This window comes from Narcine bancroftii, chromosome 7 (genome assembly GCF_036971445.1).
Source record: "Narcine bancroftii isolate sNarBan1 chromosome 7, sNarBan1.hap1, whole genome shotgun sequence".
Taxonomy (NCBI): Eukaryota; Metazoa; Chordata; class Chondrichthyes; order Torpediniformes; family Narcinidae; genus Narcine; species Narcine bancroftii.
Genome location: NC_091475.1, coordinates 210701759 through 210722152, shown reverse-complemented (window position 1 = coordinate 210722152; position 20394 = coordinate 210701759). Strand labels below are relative to the sequence as shown.

The following is a 20394-nucleotide window of genomic DNA, read 5'->3' as shown; positions in this document are numbered from 1 at the left end:
CTGGCTAATCAAGAACCTGTCGATCTCTGCCTTAAACAGGCCCAATGACCCGGCCTCCACAACCTTCCGTGGCAACGAATTCCACAGATTTACCATCCTCTGGCTGAAGAAATTTCTATGAATCTCTGTTCTAAGTGGACACCCTTCAATCCTGAAGTTGTGCCCTCTTGTCCTAGACTCTCCCACTGTGGGGAAACAACCTTTCTACATCTACTCTGTCTATGCCTTTCAACATTTTCTAAATGTTTCAATGAGATTCCCCCCCCCCCCCAATCATTCCATCGAGGACAAGATGGGGTGCCTCTATCCTCAAGGATCGCCCACCTCTTCTCGCTGCTACCATCAGGAAGGACGACCTCCAGAGGTACAAAAATAGCTTCTTCCGTCAGATTTCTGAATGGACTCCCTGAGTATTGCACCAATTATTTTGCTTCATTTTGGGAAGAATAACCAAAGCAGGATGTCTGCAGTGAAGGGGAGGGGGTGGGGGGCATTGAGGAATGCAGATGATCAGAGATATCTTGGAATAACAGTTCATCGTTCTTTGAAAGTGGAATTTCATGTGGATAGAGTGGTAAAGAAGGCTTTTGGTAGGCTGGCCTTTATAAATCAAAGCATAGAATATAGGATTTGGGAGGTGATATTGAGACTGTTCAAGGTATTGGTGAGGCCAAATTTGGAATATTGTGTGCAGTTCTGGTCCCCAAATTATAGGAATGATATCAATAAGGTAAAGAGGGGGCAGAGAAGATTTACTAAAATGTTGTCTGGATTGCAGTGTCTAGAATATGGAGAAAGATTGAGTAGACTGGGTCTTTATTCATTGGAGCGTAGAAGGTTATGAATTATGAAGGGAATAGATAGAGTAGATGTGAATAGACTCTTCCCCATGAGGGTAGGGGAGATTGGAATGAGAGGCCATAAGTTAAGGGTTAGGGGGCAAAGGTTTAGAAGTAACATGAGAGGAAACTTCTTCACTCAGAGAGGGGTGGCTGAGTGGAATGACCTTCCGGAAGAGGAGGTCGCAGCAGGTTCAATGTTGTCAGTTAAGAGAAGGTTGGATGAGTACATGGATGTGAGGGGGTTGGAGGGTTATGGGCAGGGAGCAGGTAGGTGGGACTAGAGGTGATCACTTAAATCGGTACGGACTAGAAGGGCCGATGTTGCCTGTTTGCGTACTGTAATTGTTATATCGTTAAATAATTATTTAATTTTTAAAAATGTAATTTATAGCAATATTTGCCCCAATAACACTGCCACAACACAACATGTTTTGTGACATGTTCAGGACAATAAATTCTGATCCTTGTAAGTCTGCACCTCCACAGCTCCAGCCGCAGGAGAGGGGATGGAGTGAAGAATCACTTGACTGCTTCCTGGGATGGTGGGTTTGGAGTACGAGGCGAACCAGAATCAAATTTATCGTCATGAACATGTGTCACAAAATTCGATGTTTTGCGGCAGTGTTACAGGTTCAAAAGTTGCTGTAAATTGCATTACAAAATACACGATTTTATAAAATTTTATAAAGATTTTACAAAAGACGAGAGAGAGAGTGAGGTTGTGTCTGTGGTTCGTTGTCCATTCAGGAATCTGATGGTGGAGGGTAAGAAGCTGTCCTTGCACCACTGGGTGTTCATCTTCAGGCTCCTGGACCTCCTTCCTGATGGTAGCAGTGAGAAGATGGCAGGGCCTGGCTGGTGGGGGTCCCTGAGGATAGAAGCTACTTCCTTGAGACACCGCCTCTTGCAGACTTCCTCAACGGAGTGAAGACTGGTGCCCGTGATGGTACTGGCCGAGTTCACAACCCTCTGTCGCCTTTTCCTGTCCTGTGCATTGGCCCCTCCGCACCAGTCAGGGATGCAACCGATCAGAACGCTCCCTGTGGTCCACCTGTAGAAATTTGCAAGAGTCTTTGGTAGCGTACGAAATCACGAAATATAGCCGATGCGAGCCTTCTGAATGATTGGATGGATTGAGACTGTACTCTCTAGGTTTCAGGAGGTCAAGAGGAGATATTAATTTTTAAAATTCAATTTTATTTAGGGATTCAGGCCGCTCCAACTAAATACCCCCATGTGACCAATTAACCTAATTGTCACTCAGGGGCTGGTGAATGTTCAGGATTCTCCCTCCCTTTGGGACATCCACAGAGTATTCCGGACAGCAGGGGAATCAAGGAAGAGCAGGGAACTAGTACTCAATGAATGGGAGAGCAGATTCAAGGGGCTGAATGGCCTGCTCCTGATCCTTCTGCATTATTCATTGTGTTTCTCTCTTTCACTCTATCCCCTCAAGGCTTGTGGCGTAGATTTTGAGGTGAAAACTTTCTGTTCAGATAACCTGGAAGAGCGAATCCATAAACGGTAGGAATTGTTTCATCCATGGCATGGAAACAGGCCATTCAGCCCAACCTGTCTCTATTGGCTGTTTTGACTGCTGGGGAGTGTGTTTTCCTTAGATGGGATATCAATAACCAGGCTTTACCATAGACATCCAATCACTATACTCCTCCATCCCCCATATCAAAGGCCTCAAAATCCTCTTCTTCCTTCTGGACATTCGACCCAACCAGTCCCCCTCCAACATCACCCTGCTCCACCCGGCAGAACTTGTCATCACCCTCAATAACTTCTCCTTTGATTCATCCCACTTTCTCCATGTCAGAGGGGTGGCCACGGGTACCCGCACGGAACCTAGTTATGCCTGCCTTTGTTTTGGCTTCATGGAGCAATCCATTGCTACAGGCCTACACAGGCCAAGGCCCCTCAACTCTTTCTCTGCTACATGGGTGACTACTTTGGGCTGCTTCACGTACCCATGATAAACTCATCGACTTCATCCACTTTGCTGCCAACTTCTATCACGTCAAGTACACTTGGTCCATCTCCAGCAACACTTTCCGCGATCTCTCTGTCCCTGTGTCAGGAGACAAACTACCAACTGTCATCTTCTACAAACCCACCAACTCCCAGAGCTACCTCTACTATACCTCTTCCCACCCTGTTCCCTATAAGGATTCCATTCTATTCCCTCAATTCCTCCACCTCCATGGCATCTGCTCCCAGGACAAGGTCTTCCATGCCAGATCATCAGAGCGGTCCTCCTTCTTCAAACAATGTGGCTTTCCCTCTACCACCATCAACTCGATCCTCACCCACATATCCTCCACTACCCACGCATCCGCCCTGGCCCCCTCTGCTCCAATGCACAACAAGGACAGGATTCCTCTTGTCCTCATCTACCACCCCACCAGCCTCCACATCCAATACATCCTCCTTTGCCATTTCCCCCACCTAATACGTGATCCCACCAGATATTCCCCACTCCTCCCCTCTCCACAAGGTACACTCCCTCCATGTCTCCCTCGTCCACTCCTCCCTCCCCACCAATCAACCCCTTGGCACCTACTCCTGTGACTGCAGGAGATGCTCCACTTTCACCCACCCCTCCTCCATCAGCACCACTTCGGGCCCCAAACAGTCCTTCCAAATGAAGCAACATTTCACTGGTGAATCTGCAGGGGTCATCTACTACATCCGGAACTCCCATTGTGGTCTCCTCTACATCGGAGAGACTGGGTGCAGAGAGAGAGATTGCTTCGCTGAGCCCCTCGGCTCTGTCCACTGCAATAGTGGGGATCTCCCAGTGGCCGCCCATTTCAATTCCCCTCCCCATTCCCAGCCAACATATCTGTCCATGCTCTCTTGCACTGGCAGACTGAGTCCACCCACAAATTGGAGGGACATCACCTCACCTTCCATCTGGGAACCCTACCACAAGCTGGCTTTAACATCGACCTCCAATTTCCAATAGCCCATCTCCCCTCCCCCTATCTTACCCTATGTCTCTTTTCCTCTAACACTGTCTCTCTCTCTCTCCCTCTCCTTCTCACCTCTCTCTCTCCCTCTCTGCTTCTCTCCCTCTCCACCCCTCCCCCAGTTCTGCTTCCACAGAGCCAAAAAACAATCCCCTTTCCCCCCAGTCATTTCTCCCCTTTTCCTCTCTCCTGTGTCCCATCCACATCCAATCATCACCTTTTGTCTGTTGGTCTGCGCTTCTCCCCCCGACATTTCTTTTATCCAGACGCTGCCTGTTTTTTCCGTATCTTGAAGAAGGGCTCAAGCCCGAAACATCGGTAATAGATCTTCATCTCCAATGGACACTGCACGATCTGCTGAGTTCCTCCAGCATTTCCATGTTTTTATTATCAAGAACCAGGCATCACACTTCAGGATAAAAGGTCGGACATTTGGGACAAGGGCAAGTGCCATGGAGTTCCACTGAATGCAAACAGGCCATTCGGCCCAATTTGTTACTGCTGGTCAATTCTACCCAAATCTGTCCCATTTGCCTGCGATTGAACCATTACCATCTAAACCAGTGGTTCTCAACCTTTTTCTTTCCACTCACTTCCCACTTTAACTAATCCCTTTGCCATCAATGCTCTGTGATTAGTAAGGGATTGCTTAAGGTGGGATGTGGGTGGAAAGAAAAAGTTTGAAAACCCCTGTTTTAATCGTCCTTCTTGGATTCATTATGTGCACGGTTTCAGAACTCCAAAAGAAATGGGCCCAATGACAATTTTTCTCAAGCCAAATATTTCAATAACATTGAGTCTAGAGCAGTGATTCTCAACCTTCCTTTCCCTTTCCCTTAAGCAAACCCTTACTTATCACAGGGCACCGATGGCATAGGGGTTACTTAAACTGGGATATGAGTGGGAAGAGAAAGGTTGAGAACCACTCGCTTACAGGGTAGGGAGGGTTCAGTACTTTTTTTAAAGGATTATATGGGTCGGCACATCGAGGGTCAAAGTGTAGTAGCGTACCATGCTCTATGTTCTACATCAGGCATGATTTGAATGGGGAGCATATGCGATAGGCTGAATGGCCTTATTCTGCACCTTAATCTTCTGGTTACCCCTTAGCCTCCTGCACTCAGGGAGAAGGGTATGTCAGTGCAGAGCAGGCCACTTGAGCTGGCTCATCTCTGCTGAACATGTTGAATATCCATTGGTCACTCTCCCTCAGGGGAGAACAAGCCCAGCCTCACCAATGCTTCTCCCGAAGTCCTCCTATCCAGGCAACATCCTCTGCAACAGGAAGGTCCACAGACACTGGGGTGAAGCGCGATGCACAAATGTGCTGGAGAAACTCAGCTGGTCACAGAGTGTAGGCAGTTCAAGGATTGGGCCTGGGCCCTTCGTCAGGTAATCCACATCCTTCCCATGGAGGACAGAGCACAACACTCTCGCTGCGGACCAATCAGTAATCCAGGGTTTGGGTGGGGGGAAGGGTCTCCCATCCCGAGAGCCTCCCACTTCGCCCACGGTGAGGCGAGGGGACCTCATTGTCCAGTGCGCTGGGCCACAGCAGCTGGAGGAATTACGAGAGGCCGGTACTTTGTTGCGTCCGCTGCAGGAACTCAGTCAGACTGGTGATACGCAAGGTGCAGTTTGCTCCGGAGAAGCCCCGGCCTCAACCCACAGCTGAGACCACCCGGCAGTTCCTCATGTCCGACAAACCCCTCCACCTGGAGGCATCGCTTGACAAGGAGGTGAGAGGTGGTTGGAGACCGGGGTAGGTGGTGGGGTCGGGGGTTCGGGCGACTGAGGGATGGAGTAATCGGGTTATTGATCGACCAGGTGATTGAGGGATCATGTGATTGTGAGGGAGGCACCAATGAATTGGGTGATTGGACGATTGAATGATCAGGTGATCGCGGGACTGGGTGATCAGGTGATCGAGTGACCCAGGAATCAATTGACTGGGCACCTGCGGACGTTATTCTGCCCGGCCACCCACCGAGGCCCACAAATACATCCCAGCCTGTGATCCACTCCAGGGGATCTATTATTCTACAATTCCCCTCGATCCCTGGATTAGATCTCAGCTTGTGACCCACTCCCAGGTATCTATAAACCCCCTTGACCCCATCCCCAGACACCTGGATTAGAATTCCAGCTGTGCCTCACTTCTGGGGATCTGCTGTTCTATAAACTCCCCGAACCCCTGAATAAAGATTCAATTTATTGTCATGTAATAACAAGTGTTATATTAGACAAAATTCTGTTGTAAGGCAGACAGATTCACTATTGACAGAAATTGCCTGAAGCCCCTCTTACGACAGAGAAAGAGAAGCAAATGAGAGTACCCCGAGAGTCACCGACTACCCGTGAATTCACCTCTCCACAGCCACCCAGAGTCCAGTCCAACCAGCCCAGCCCCAGCTCCAGATCTAAACCTCTGACAGGGTCAGGAACCCTACAGCACAATCTTGAATCCCAGTACACCTTCAGCCAGTCTTGACCTCAGTCTCCAGCAGTCCGCAGCCCAGTGTGAATCTCTTGAGCCAGTCTCCAGCAGTCCGCAGCCCGCGTGGGTTCCTCGCCTCGAGTCGCCAGAGCCCCGTGCTGGTCCGCTGGCGTGGTCGAGGTCCCCTAGGGTCATCCCCTAAACCCCTGGATCAGATTCCAGCTTGAGGCCCACTGCAGGGGAGTCTGAAAATAAACCCTTAGTCCTCTCTTTTGCTCACTTCGGTGTTTCACTCCGTGATACCTTTTGAACAAGAGGAGTGCAGGATGTGGAGAGACTTCCTGTGCTTAAAACCAGGATTGGTTGTGGGGACGGGAGTGAGAGAGCTTAACCCCTGAGTTGTCACCACCGCCTGCCCCCAAGTGATGTGGTCTTCTTGTTTCTTCAGATATATTATCACGGGGAACCAATCAATATAAACGTGCACGTGACCAACAACACCAACAAGACTGTCAAGAAACTAAAGGTCGCAGGTAGGAGAGCACAGGCCAGTTCCACAGGTTAGATCACCATCTGGGGATGATCCAGATGCTTCAGAATGGAGGTCATTGACCTGTACCACCTCAACAGGGTGCCAGCTTTTATTCACCCAGAGGATGGTGAATCTGTGGAATTTGTTGCCACAGGCAGTTGTGGCCAAGTCATTGGGTTTATTTAAGGCAGAGATTGATAGGTTCTTGATTAGTCAGGGCACCAAAGGCTATGGGGAGAAGGCCGGGCAGTTGGACTGCCTGGGAAAATGGATCAGCTCGTGATCGAATGGCAGGGCAGACTCGATGGGCTGAATGGCTATGTCTCATGTTGAGAGAGGGCTCTGTTGCAGAGGGCTTTCCAGATGTTCAGGGCCAATTGTAGAGGGTGATCCGCATGTTGAGAACTGCTGCCAAGGCCTCTGGACAGAAGTTGGTGTGGTTACCGATATTTAGGAGGGGACTTTTGCAAAGGGGGCTGCCCAGATGTTCGGAATGGGAGCAACGGCAGAGGGTATATAATGAAGCTGATGATGGAGAACAGGGTCCAGATGTTGAGGCTGATGTTTGTAGAGGATGTTACCCAGTTGTGGAGCGTCCTGGGTGCAGAGAAGATACAGTGGACAAAGATCAGAACTGACGTGAGTGATCCAGATGTGGAATGGACCTCAAATGTGGATGAATGAGGCCCAGATGTGGGCGACCGGGACCCAGGTGTGGAGGGTGGAGCCTGTGTTCAAAGGTCGCAGGGTCTGAAAGAAGCTGGCTGATGGATTAAGGGTGCTGTCCATCTACAGAGTGCGGGTACCAGATGTGGGCCCACATGTGGTGGGGTTGGATCATGTCTGTGCTGGCAGTGATGCCCAGATGTGTGGGTGGGGGGGGAACAATGGACCCACATGGACAGGGATGTGGCAAAGGTTTGGGTAGGCAATAAATGCCCAGATGTGTGTGGTGGTCTATGCCAGGATGTGGCAGATCGAATTTAATGTAGATAAGTGTGAGGTGCTTCATTTTGGGAAGAATAACCAAAACAGGACACATGCGGTGAAGGGGAGGGCAGAGGAACAGAGAGATCTTGGAATAACAGTTCATCGTTCTTTGAAAGTGGAATTTCATGTGGATAGAGTGGTAAAGAAGGCTTTTGGTAGGCTGGCCTTTATAAATCAAAGCATAGAATATAGGATTTGGGAGATGATATTGAGACTGTTCAAGGTATTGGTGAGGCCAAATTTGGAATATTGTGTGCAGTTCTGGTCCCCAAATTATAGGAATGATATCAATAAGGTAAAGAGGGGGCAGAGAAGATTTACTAAAATGTTGCCTGGATTGCAGTATCAAGAACAAGGAGAAAGATTTAGTAGGATGGGTCTTTATTCATAGGAGCGTAGAAGGTTGAGGGGGGGTGGTTTGTTAGAGGTATTTAAAATTATGAGGGGGATAGAGAGTGGTGGCTGAGTGGAATGACCTTCTGGAAGAGGTGGTTGCAGCAGGGTCAATTTTGTCATTTAAGAGAGGGTTGAATGAGTGCAGGGATGTGAGGGGGTTGGAGGGTTATGGACAGGGAGCAGTTGGTGGGACTAGTGGAGTTCACTTAAATCAGTGCGGACGAGAGGGGCTGAGATGGCCTGTTTCTGTACTGTAATTGTTATATGGTTGTATGTGAAGGGCCAGGAGTCCGGGGCGGCTCCTGAGAGCGCTCATGGGAGTGGGGCCAAGCGTAAACTGCCTTATCACAGAGCAGCAAGGCAACGGCCCTGCGGAATTGGCTGCAGAAAGTTGGAATGGAAGTAGGAGGGGTGCAATGAATCAGGTGGCCATCCAAGGTGGGTCAGTGGGACAGGGTGAGGGGGAGGGGGGTTGTCAGAGGAGAGATACCTGTTGGCAGGACATCTTGGAGCTTCTCCAACAAGCCTCTGTTGTGTTGCAGTCCGTCAGTACGCCGACATCTGCCTCTTCAACACTGCTCAGTACAAGTGTCCTGTGGCCACAGCCGAGCCTGAGTAAGTAGTCATCTCCACTTTTTATTTTTAATGTACAAACTTCACTTAAAACCACAATTACAACATGACCAGACCTACACAGGGCTACAAACCAAGAAGCGGTAATCACCATGGTCTCTCTTGTAACTCAGTAGCCCCTCTTACACAGGTGGGAATATTACGCCTCGCCATTCTGTGTAAGAGGTATGAACACAGAATTGGGGGTGGGGGGGGGGGAGCCCCGCCTTTAAGCCGGCAGTGGAGGTAGTCACAGCACTGAATCGAGGTCTGTGTAAAAAGTGTGAGCTGTCTCACTGGACGCTGACCCTGGGGTTTTACACGTCACGCCTCTTGCTTCCAGAGTGCCGGCATGCTTTGTAAAATGACACCCTGGGGCACCATTATGTTGTTTGGTTCAGCGTAAACAAGCAAAGCTGGCTTAACGATGAGTCTTCTTTACCGCAGTATTGTGGGATCTCCGTGCAAAAAGAGCTAATGCTTCACATTAAATTAGAACACCATTTTCACCATTGACCCCCGGAACTTGGCCACTGTCCCCTCGGTGTCCCCTCCAGGACCACACGGGCCCGGATGAAACCCTAAAAAGGGGCAGGCAGCCAGTTCGCCCCAAACCCTTGACCCATCCACTTCCTCGACCTGTGAATGCCCAGCTCGGCCAGGGCCCCCCCCACCCCCATCCCAAGGAGATCCTCCGAATGCCCTGACGCCGTCGGCCGCTGATCTGGAGCGCAGGGAATGAAGTGCAGCCAGATCTTGAGGAGTACCCCTTCAGGTAACCGATCAGAACCAGAATTTATTGCCATGGACAAGTCACAGAACTGGTTGTTTTGCGGCAGCGTCTTGGGGCAAACATTCATATAAACCACCTTACAAAAAAAATAATGAGAATAGCAGTGGATGAAAAGTCTTCAGTTCATTGATGATTCAGGAATCTGATGGCAGTGGGGAAGAAATGTCCTTGTGCTGCAGTCACCCCTTCCCACAATCTGACCCCCTCCCCCCCCCCCCCCCCACATTCTGTCCTAAACCCTTTTTAGTGGGAAATCAATACTACCCTTTATTATTCTAAGTTACAGGACTATGTTTGTCTATAATTCAGTTTATTCACACAAAACACAAGCTACAAATTGAAACTGATTATCGCTGTCGACACCGTCAAACCCTTGGGGAGCCGACCGCTCCCGGAAACCCTCCACACTGCCCTTGAGCACTAAGTGCTCCTTCTCCAGGGAGACACGGGCACAGGCAGTCAGCCCAAGCTGAACCCTTGTTTGCCCGGACCCATGCGTGGTCACCTTGGCCAGCACCCAGACCGGTGAGGACAGCCCTCGACCAACCCTCCCTCCTCCGTAACCGGGTGCTCCAAGATCAGGAGCGTGGGGCTGAAATGCAGCCGGAACATCCAATCTTCCAGATCATTGATATAGACAACAGACAACAATGGTCCCAACACGGATCCCTGAGGCACACCACTCGACACAGGCCTCCAGTCTGAGAAGCATCCATCCACTACCACTCTCTGTTTTCTCCCACACATCCAATTTCAAATCCAGTTTATAACCCCTCTATGTATACCTCATGCCTTAACCTTCTGAACTAACCTCCCATGTGGGACCTTGTCGAAGACCTTACTAAAGTCCATGCAGATAACATCCACAACCTTTCTTTCATCTACTCCTCCTCAAAAGACTCGACAAGATTTGTTAAACATGACCTACCAAGAACAAATCTGTGCTGACTGTCCTTAATCAGCCCATGGCTGTCCAAATACCTATATATCCTATCTCTCAGAACTCCCTCCAATAATTTACCATCTCCTGACATCAGGCTCACCAGCTTATAGTTACCTGATTTATCTTTGGACCCTTTTTAAACAACAGGTCAACATGAGCTACCCTCCAATCCTCCAGCACCTCAACTGTGGTTAAGGACATTTTGAAGATATCCTTCAGGGCCCTGCAATTTCAACACTTGCCTCGCTCAAGGCCTGAGAGAATATCATATCCGAGCAGGGGGATTTATCTCCCTTTATTCACTGTAAGGCAGCAAGCATCTCCTCTCCCTCCATCTCTATATGTTCCATGACACTTCTGTTTGTTTCCCTTCCATCCGTATGCACGATGCCAGTTTGCTGAGTAAATCCTGATGCAAAACAAACTCTTTACGATCTCCCCCTTTACGATTTTGTGAGGCCCCGTGCGACTCCCTTAGAGTCCAGGTCTTTCAGAAGACACGTCTGGCATAGTTATGAGAAACAAAAAAGTAGACCACTGTAAAAAACAAAGATCCACAACAGAGGGCAGGTCTCCCATGGGAGAGTCACCTGATGTTAAACTTTTATTGAGTAAATTAGGCGAAAGATAGTATTTCTGTGGTGGAGTAAATCCACCCTGGCAAACTGCCAGCTCATTGCTGGAACTGCGTAGTTGCAGACAACAGAGTTTTACTTGCAACCAGCAGATTTCTTCCACACAAAGTCTGCCCAAGGACTCCCACACCCCACACACAAAACCTCCTTTCCATTCAAATCCCATTTCAGACGTTGAAATCATTTATCTTCCTCTGTCTTCCGAGCAGTACAGACCCTGACTTCTGCTCCGCTGTTCCCACAGTATGACCTTCCCTTCACGCATCCAATCCATAAGGTCACTTCTTTCCAGTGCCTGTATCGTCCTAACCCCAGACCCCGAGGTCCCCTTCCCTCTCAGCAGAGATGTGTGCTTGTTCCCCAGGCAGGCAAGTCTCCATCAGCAACTCTGGAGTCTCTGCGTGCACCATTGACCTCTCACAGACCCATGGAGAATGTGGACAGTCCTGTGATGATCCATGATCGGGCCCCAACCCTGACGTCCAAACCAGGCGCCGTTCTGGTTGTCCCATGATCTCTCCCACTCTCCTGCTGCCCAGGTGACCTTACAGAAAACAGCACAGGAGCAGGACATTTAGCCCATGTGTCTGTGCTGGACATGAAGAGCTGAATATGATTTAAAGGGTGAGAAACTACAGCATGCTGTTGTGCAGAGGGACTTGGGAGGGCTTGTGCATGAATCGCAAAAAGTTAGGTTGCAGGTGCAGCAGGTTATTAAGAAGGCAAATGGAATGTGGGCCTTCATCGCTAGAGGAATTGAATTCAGGAGTAGGGAGGTCATGTTGCAACTGTATAAGGTACTGGTGAGACCGCACCTGGAGTACTGTGTCCATATTTGAAGAAGGATATACTGGCTTTGGAGACGGTCCAGAGGAGGTTTACTAGGTTCATCCCTGGGATGAAGGGGTTGACTTAAGATGAAAGATTAAATCGTCTAGGATTGTATTAGTTCAAGTTCAGAAGAATGAGAGAAGATCTTATAGAAACATTTAGGATTATGAAGGATATGGATAGGATAGATGTAGGAAGGTTTTCTGAGCTGGCCGGGGAAACTAAAACGAGAGGACACAGTCTCAAGATTCGGGGGAGTAGATTTAGGACAGAGATGAGGAAAAATAGTTTCTCCCAGAGAGTAGTGAATGTTTGGAATTCTCTAACCAGGGAAGTGGTTGAGGCTGCCTCATTAAAGATATTTAAAATTCGGTTAGATAAATTTTTACATGATAGAGGAATTAGGGGATATGGGGAGAAGGCAGGTAGGTGGAGTTAGGTCATAAATGAGATCAGCCATGATCGTATTGAATGGCGGAGCAGGCTCAATGGGTCATTTTTGGCCGACTCCTGTTCCTACTTCCTCTGTTCTTATGAGTGTCTGACCCCGAGGGTGTGTGATAGGACGGTGTGGAGGGAGCTTCACTTTTACATGATAGAGGAATGAGGGGATATGGGGAGAAGGCAGGTAGGTGGAGTTAGGTCATAAATGAGATCAGCCATGATCGTATTGAATGGCGGAGCAGGCTCGATGGGCCTTTTTTGGCCGACTCCTGTTCCTACTTCCTCTGTTCTTATGACGGTCAAATCAGTCTCGATCTCTGCACATAATCTACACCCTTCCATGTTCATGTGTCCATCTAGCAGGCCTCTTAAACTCGATTATTATATCTGCTCCCACCACTAGCCCTGGCATCCCGCTCCACACTCTGTGTCAAAAAAATCTTGCCCCCGCACATCTCCCTTAAACTTAACAGATGGGAGCAGAAATAGACTATTCGGCACATCCAGTCTGCCCCGCCATTCAATCAGGAGCTGATCCATTTCCCCACTCAGCCCCACTGCCCGACCTTCTCCCCATAACCTTCGATGCCCTGGCTAATCAATCTCTGCCTTAAATGCACCCAATGTCCCGGCCTCCACAGCCACCTGTGGCAACAAATTCCACAGATTCACTGCCCTCTGGCTGAAGAAATTCCCCCATCTCCCTGTTCTAAGCAGACGCCCTTCAATCCTGAAGTTGTGCCCTCTTATCCTAGACTCCCCCACCGTGGGGGAACAACTTTTCCCCATCTACTCTGTCCACGCCTTCCAATTCCTCACCCTCACCTTAAACACATCCTTTAGTGTGAGATATATTTACCCTGGGGGAAAATGATTCAGACTGTCCCCCCTAGCAATGCCTCTCATAATTTTACAGCCTTCTAGCAGGCCTCCGATACTCCAGAGAAAACCACTAAAGTTTGTCTGACCTCTCCCCACAATTTCTGGATCAGAATTTACTGTCATCAACACGTCATGAAATGTGTTGTTTTGCAGCAGAAACACAGGGAAAACATTCACGTAAACCACCTTACAACAATGAATAGAAATAGTTCACGGTTATGTCAAAGGCAGGCAGTGTTTGTGGTTCATTGTCCATTCAGAAAGCTGATGGTGGCGGGGAAGAAGCCGTCCTTGTGCTCGTCTTCAGGCTCCTGTACCTTTTTCCCTGATGGTAGCAGAGTGAAGAGGGCCTGGCCTGGGAGGTGAGGATAGAGGCTGCTTTTTTAAGACACCGCCTCATGTAGACATCCTCGATGGAGTGAAGTCTGGTACTTATGATGTTGCAGGTCGAGTTAACAACCCTCTGGAGTTTATTCTTGTCCTGAGTGTTGGCTCCACCACAGGCAGTGATGGAACCAGCCAGAGAGAATGCTCTCCTCCTGTAGAAATTTTCAAGATTCTTCTATGACATGCCTTCTAATCCCGGTAGCATCTTGGTAAACCTCTTCTGAACCCCTTCCGAAGTCCCCACATCCCTCCTGTAATGGGGCAACCAGAACAGTACACACAAACAGCAGAATCCTTCCTGCTTTACCTTTCCTTCTCGTTTTTCAGTGACACGGTGGCGCCGAGCTCCACCTTTTGCAAAGTCTACACCTTGACGCCTTACCTGGCCAACAATCGGGAGAAGCGTGGCCTCGCTCTGGACGGCAAGCTCAAACACGAGGATACCAACCTGGCCTCCAGCACCCTGTAAGCACTTTGCCGTATCTTTATCATTCCGTGATCCTCTGGCCCAGAGGTCTTCCCATCCCACCACTGGACACTGGCCTGTGAGTCTCTGACCCACCACTGGACACTGGGTCAGATAACCCACGACCCACCACTGGACATTAGCTCAGAAATTCCCTCTCCCAGCACTGGTCACTGGCCTGAGAGTCTCTGTCCCAGCACTGGAAACTGGCCCAGTGATCCTCAGATCCATCAGTGAACACTGGCCAGAGTGTCTCTGTCCCAGCACTGGGCACTGGCATACAGGTCTCCCATCTGACCACTGGGCAGTGTGCCAGAGATCTCCAACTCAGCACTGGACACTGGCCCAAGTGCTCTCCCCAAATTGGACACTGGCCCAGAGATCCTCTGTCCAAGCACTGGACACAGATCCAGGGATCCGATCACCACTGATCCAGAGAACCCCTTGTCCCTTTATTGGACACAGACCCAGAGGTTCCCTTGTCCGTCACAGGACAGCAGCCTTGAGATCCTGTTCCCATCACAGCACTGGACATTGATCCAAAGGTTATAGGACTCAAGTAAAGAAGTGGCGCAACTCCAGAGCCCTAGGGTTGATTCCATCCTCCGGCGCTGTCTATGTGGAGTTTTCATGTTCTTCCCAGCATGCTGTGAGTTAAATTGGCCAAACTCTTCTTAAATGTTAAAACTGACCCCGCATTCATCACTTCAGCAGTTTATATTTTCTTTTTTCAAAAAATTCGATCTGTGATTCTGTACCTTCTGCCTGAAGGGAGCAGTGAGGAGAGGTTGTGTCCAGGGTGACGGGGTGGGGGTGGGGGGGGGGTGGTGGTGCGTGGGTGGTCCTTTTTGATGTTGGCAGTGCCTCATGTCCGCAAGGGTTGGGAGGTGGGAGCCTGTGATGTTGCTGGCTGCATCTGCAGCTTTCTGCGTTCCTGGCCAGGGAGTCATGCTGGTTAAACTCATGCTGGTTAAATGGATGTGGGGAATTGTGCTATCTAAAGGACTCCGTGCGATGAGCAGTCGGTTTACCGAGGCTCTAAAGAAATGCAGGTCTTCCTCTCTTTATTTTCCAGACTAAGAGATGGAGCCAATAAGGAGATCCTGGGCATTATCGTGTCCTACAAGGTGAAAGTGAAGCTGGTGGTTTCGAGAGGGGGGTGAGTCTGAGTGTTCCGCTCTGAAACGTGGAGTGGGGTTGGTGGAGGGAAGGGGCGCAGGTGGCAATCAGTGCCCACAGTCCGATTGACTCTCAAGCAGATGGATGGAAAGCAATCGATGGCCTGTGTCCCATAGAGTTTGTAGAGCAGGCTCCGTCCATCAGTACGGTGAGAGTGGGTTCCCAAGTCGTGGGAATGGGCCCCCCCCCCCGAAACACAAACCGCGATGCGGGATGGTCCCTGAGGGGTTCAGGAACGTGGATTTGGAGAAGTGTGGTAGACTGGTGGAAATTAGGAGTGGGGATCTACCATTTCTATAATGTGGGTGTTGGATGTTGACAGTAGGAGCTTTCAAGCTGCCGTATAAAATGGGGTTGATCGGAAAATTTGCCTGGCTGGTGCCCCTCTCACAAGACAGCTTGAAAGGGTCGGACCCGGTCAGCGGGCTTCAAAATCAACCGGGTCCCTGCCCTACCTCGGAAGGGGGCAGGGAACCCAGTTAAACTTAACCATGACGCGCTGGAAACATCCTCTTCACGCCTACTCTATCCAATCCTTTCACTATTAGGCAGGTTTCAATGAGAGTCCCCCAACCCACCCGATACTTCTAAATTCCAGTGAGTACAGGTCCAGACCCCTCATTTGTTAACCCAGGGACATATCGCATACAGGGGCTGGCAGGGGAGTGGGGCAGGAAGGTTGTTGATCCCCATGCACGGAGATGCAGTGAAAATCTTAGTTTGGCGGTCTATCCAGACAGATCACAAATGTTTTTTATATAATGTCGACGTACAGCATGGTAACAGGCCCTTTCGGCCCACGAGCCCATACCGTCCAATGTATAAACTCCTTTCAGACAATGCGGGATTCGAACCCAGGTCCCGATCACTGCCACACAAAGGTCCCAAAATTTTGATCCACAAAACTCAATGGTCACAGGACGCAGTGGAAGGATTAACTCTGAGTTTAACACTTACCCCCCCCCCCACCCCCGCCCTCTCTTGGTGCCTCTCGCTCTCCCCTTCCCTCTTCCTCCACTCCCAGCCAACCCCTCTCCCAAACACACCTGGTAGGCGGGGCAGTGCGAGCCGGCAGCCTGCTCTAGCTCACCGTGTCCCGACCACTCCCCCCACCCCACCACCCCGCGCAGACGTCCGGCAGGGGCAGATCTCTGTGCCCGCACTCCGTGTAGGTCACGCTGCCAAGCTGATGGAACCTCTCTCCCTCTTTGTTTCCTTCCGCCAGCATCTTGGGAGACCTTGCCACAAGGTAAATGGCGATGCTTTACACACACTCACACCCCACCACCGCCCCCCCCCCCCCCATCTGGACATCTCATCTCATCATGCATGTCTTGTTCATCCCGCCCACGCATGCTCCACCGAGAAACCATTTCACGTTTAGGTCCTGCGTACTGAAGTGCAGCAAGCTTCTTCTGCAAAGCAATCCAGCTGGACCACGCACTTAGTGGTGCAGAGCGCACACCGACAGAGGGAGATCCATTGGTACGGAGCAAAGCCCACATCACTTTACTATTTAGGGGCTCATTCAGGAGCCTGATAACAGCAGGATAGAATCTGTGGCACGTGATCTCAGCCTCTTCCTGACGAGAGGAGAGGGGAGAAGAGTGTGTGGCCAGGGGTGGGACGAGTCTTGAAATATGTTTAAATTTACATTTCAAATTTAAATTATTTTTTAGATTTAATTAAAATTTTTAAATTTGAACGTACAGCATGGTGACAGGCCCTTCCAGCCGTGCTGCCCAATTGACCTACAACCGTTCCACATTTTGAACAGTGGCGGAAACTGGAGCCCCAGGGAAAAAATGCAAACTCCTTACAGACAGCACAGGATTCGAACCCCGGTCCAGATCGCTAGTACTGTAACTAACCATGCTGGCCTGCTTCTCCCAGATAGCAGGAGGTATAGATGGAGGCGAGGGTGTGCGTGGTAGTCTGAACCATGTTCAGGAGGGTATCTGGAGAGGTTGGAGGGACAGAGTGGGTAGGGACAGAGGGAGGGAGTGAATAAGGACAGTGGGAGGGGGTACATAGAGACGGAGGAAGGAAGGGTGTAGAGATGGAGGAAGGAAGGGTGTAGGGACAGAGGGAGGAAGGGTGCAAGGACAAAGGGAGGGTGTATGCAGGGGATGGGGGAGAGAGTGTGTAGGGGATGGAGGAAGGGAGGGAGTGTGTAGGTGCGGAAGGAGGGAGTGTGTAGGTGTGGAAGGAGGGAGTGTGTAGGGACAGGGAGGGAGTGTGTGGGGCAGAAGGAGAGAGTGTGTAGGGACAGAGGGAGGGAGTGTAGGGACAGAGGGAGGGAGTGTGTAGGGGAAGAGGTAAGGAGCGAGGGAGGGATTGGGTAGGGACGGAGGGAGAGAGTGTGTAGGGGCGGAGGGAGGGAGTATGTAGTGGATGGATTGGGTATCTCCATCTGCCCTGGATGGTTCACCTTCCAAGTGCTGTAGCATCAGCCGGATAAGTGGAGAGGGTGGTGTGTGTTGGGCAGTTACCACAGTGTCCACTGCCTCTGACCCACTCTTGTCGCCTCAGACGTTATGAGTTCAGTGCAGTCAAGCTTCTGGTCCTCACTGATCTCTGGGATGTTGATGTTAAGGGCAGGACGTGGATTGTCTTGTTGGAGACTGGCATTGCTGGCACCTCCTTGATGTGACAATCACCCCCTTCATCTGCCCCTGCCGAATGTTGCCTGGGTCTTGCTGCATCGATCATCACACCCTTCCCTCGCCATGCATTCCATTTCTGACATGGGGACTGTTTTCTGCATTTTGAGGGGATGTGGTGAGGGAGCAGGAGAGTGAGGTTGGTGTCGGGGATCATCCACGTGCTCTCCAGTTCCCAAGCAGGAAGGGGACGGAGGGTGAGAGTGACAAGGCAGGCTGGAATCCCCTGCCATAGTGAGAACGTCATCAGCTTCAGGTCTCCAACGAGAGAGAGAGAGAGAGAGAGAGAGACACACTCAGTGCGTGCTAGAACCCCTATCTCTCCACCTCTTTCTCCTTCCCCTTCCTCTCCCTCCACTCCCTCTCCCATCCCCTTGCTCTTGCTCCCCCTCCTTCCCCTTCCCCCTCCATTCCTTTCTCTCCCCCTTCCTCTACTCTCCCTAACCTCCTTTCTCTCCCTCCCATTTTTCTCTGCTCCTCTCCCTCTCTCCCTCCCCCTCTCTCCCTCCCTCGCTCTCCCATCCACTTCCCTCTCTTCATCCCTCTCCCTCCCTCCCTTCCTCTCTCTCTCTCTCCCTCCCTTCCCAACCCACTCCCACCCCCTCCTTCGCTCTCTCTCCACCTGCCCCTTTCTCCCTCCCCTTCCCCTTACCTCTCTCACCCCCCCCCACCTTTTCTTTCTGTCTTCCACTTTAGTTCCTTTCTGTATCCTCCCTTACCGTCCTACCTTTGGCCCAACTTATCCACACTCATTCCCACCTGCCTCCGATTAGTCCATATCTCTGTAACCCCCCCCCCCCACCATTCGTTCTTTAAACATTGCAAATAGTACCTGCCTCATCCACCTCCTCCTGCAGCCCGTTCCATATAGCCACTTTTTTGTGGTCTCCAGCAGTCATGGTCGACCAAGGGTACAAGCGATGCTGGAGTGGCCTCTCCAGGCCTCAGGCCAGGGCAGACTTGATATGGAGATCCGTCTGTTGCCCATGTACTGGGACCCCCCCCCACCCCCCATCTCTATGCTAATGGCAGGTCCAAAGGAATGACGAAGGTTGATACAGTTTGGTGCCATCGCAGGAGTTTCCGAGCCAGTGCTGGCTACAGCAGTCAGCCGTCTTCGGGGCTCCAAGTCTGGATTTTTCCCTCAGGATTTACTCCCGAAGCCCTTCTTGTGAGCGGGTTTAGCCACAAGGCAGGAGTGGTTTGGAAATCAGAGTTCTCCCTCTCCCAGATGAGTCACCATCCGTGGTTAACGAGCCCCCTCTGCCCAGAGCAGAGTTTCAAGGTGCCAGTGGCCCAGCCTTGCCCCTTGCTCTGCTGGGCATAAGAACTAGGCCCCACGTGAAGGCCGGGAGTTGGTTGTCAGAGGTTGTTTGAGACACACACCATGAAGAGCATTTGTATCAGTGGGAGCTCATCCCCATGACCACCCTTCAGCTACGACAACCTTCAGAGTTCATACACCCACCACCCTCTGCGTAAAAATATTACCCCTCAGGTTCCTTTTAAATCTCTCCCCCCTCATCTCTCCTCTGGTTACCAATTCCCCTACTCTCTGTGTTCACTCGATCTATCCCTCCGGTTCCTTTTTCTTTCTCTCCTCCCTCTTTGGCTTGTTTCGATTCCCCCCTCCCACTTTCCCACTCTCCCTCCACCAATACCGGAGAGACTCCCTGCTGCCCGCGCTTTTGATGGGGAGGGACGGGTGGATGGTTCCTCACCACTGCCCCCTAATGACCTCCCTCTGCACCTTGCAGCGATGTGGTGGTCGAGCTTCCCTTCACCCTCATGCACGCCAAACCAGAGGAGGAGACACTTCACAGAGAAGGTAAGAGACGTGCTTCCCCCCCCCCCCCCAACCCCAGAGAAGGAACTCGTTCCTCGCATATAAATTCCCAGTGCATGAAGAAGGTTCTCCAGGGTGATTCCTGGAGCAGGGAGATCGCATGGGTGTTGTCTTCCGTCCGTCCGTAGAAGCCGATTCCGGCCATTAAAACTTCTATGTTTACAGAGAAATATCTAAGGTTGGGGGAAGAATGGGTGGGGATACAGGAAGAGATCCAGGAGGATCAGAGCCAGCACCACCAGGCTGAGGAACAGCTCCTTCCCATGGGCGGTGAGAATGCTGAACGACCAAAGGAACTGCTCACACTGACCGTCCAGGACTCTCATTTGTACAAAACCCTTATTTATTTTTATAGATGAAATACTTTTCATGCTTATGTGTTGTTTATCTCTATGAGTGTTTTGTCTGGATGTGTGTCTGCGTGTTTTGCACTGAGGACCGGAGAAGTGTTTTGTCAGGTTGTACAATCAGACGACACTTGACTTGACAGAGGGAGCGAAGGTAAAGATGGGAAGAGCTGTCAAGGTGCATGTCTCAC

General features: G+C 50.6%; 1 protein-coding gene across 4 annotated transcripts in view; it reads left to right on the top strand.

Annotated features, from left to right (window-relative positions):
• The window catches only part of arrb1 (arrestin, beta 1), a 79813-nt gene that overhangs the window by 56826 nt on the left and 2593 nt on the right, over window positions 1–20394 (top strand). For 2 of the 4 annotated variants that reach the window (XM_069892175.1, XM_069892173.1), the window contains exons 7-14: window positions 2299–2366; window positions 5424–5559; window positions 6706–6790; window positions 8718–8790; window positions 14030–14167; window positions 15244–15327; window positions 16573–16596; window positions 19768–19838. In XM_069892175.1, coding sequence (XP_069748276.1) covers window positions 2299–2366; window positions 5424–5559; window positions 6706–6790; window positions 8718–8790; window positions 14030–14167; window positions 15244–15327; window positions 16573–16596; window positions 19768–19838 — 679 coding nt within the window. The remainder of the gene's footprint in view (window positions 1–2298; window positions 2367–5423; window positions 5560–6705; window positions 6791–8717; window positions 8791–14029; window positions 14168–15243; window positions 15328–16572; window positions 16597–19767; window positions 19839–20394) is intronic. The other 2 variants (XM_069892174.1, XM_069892176.1) reach the window with 2 other exon arrangements.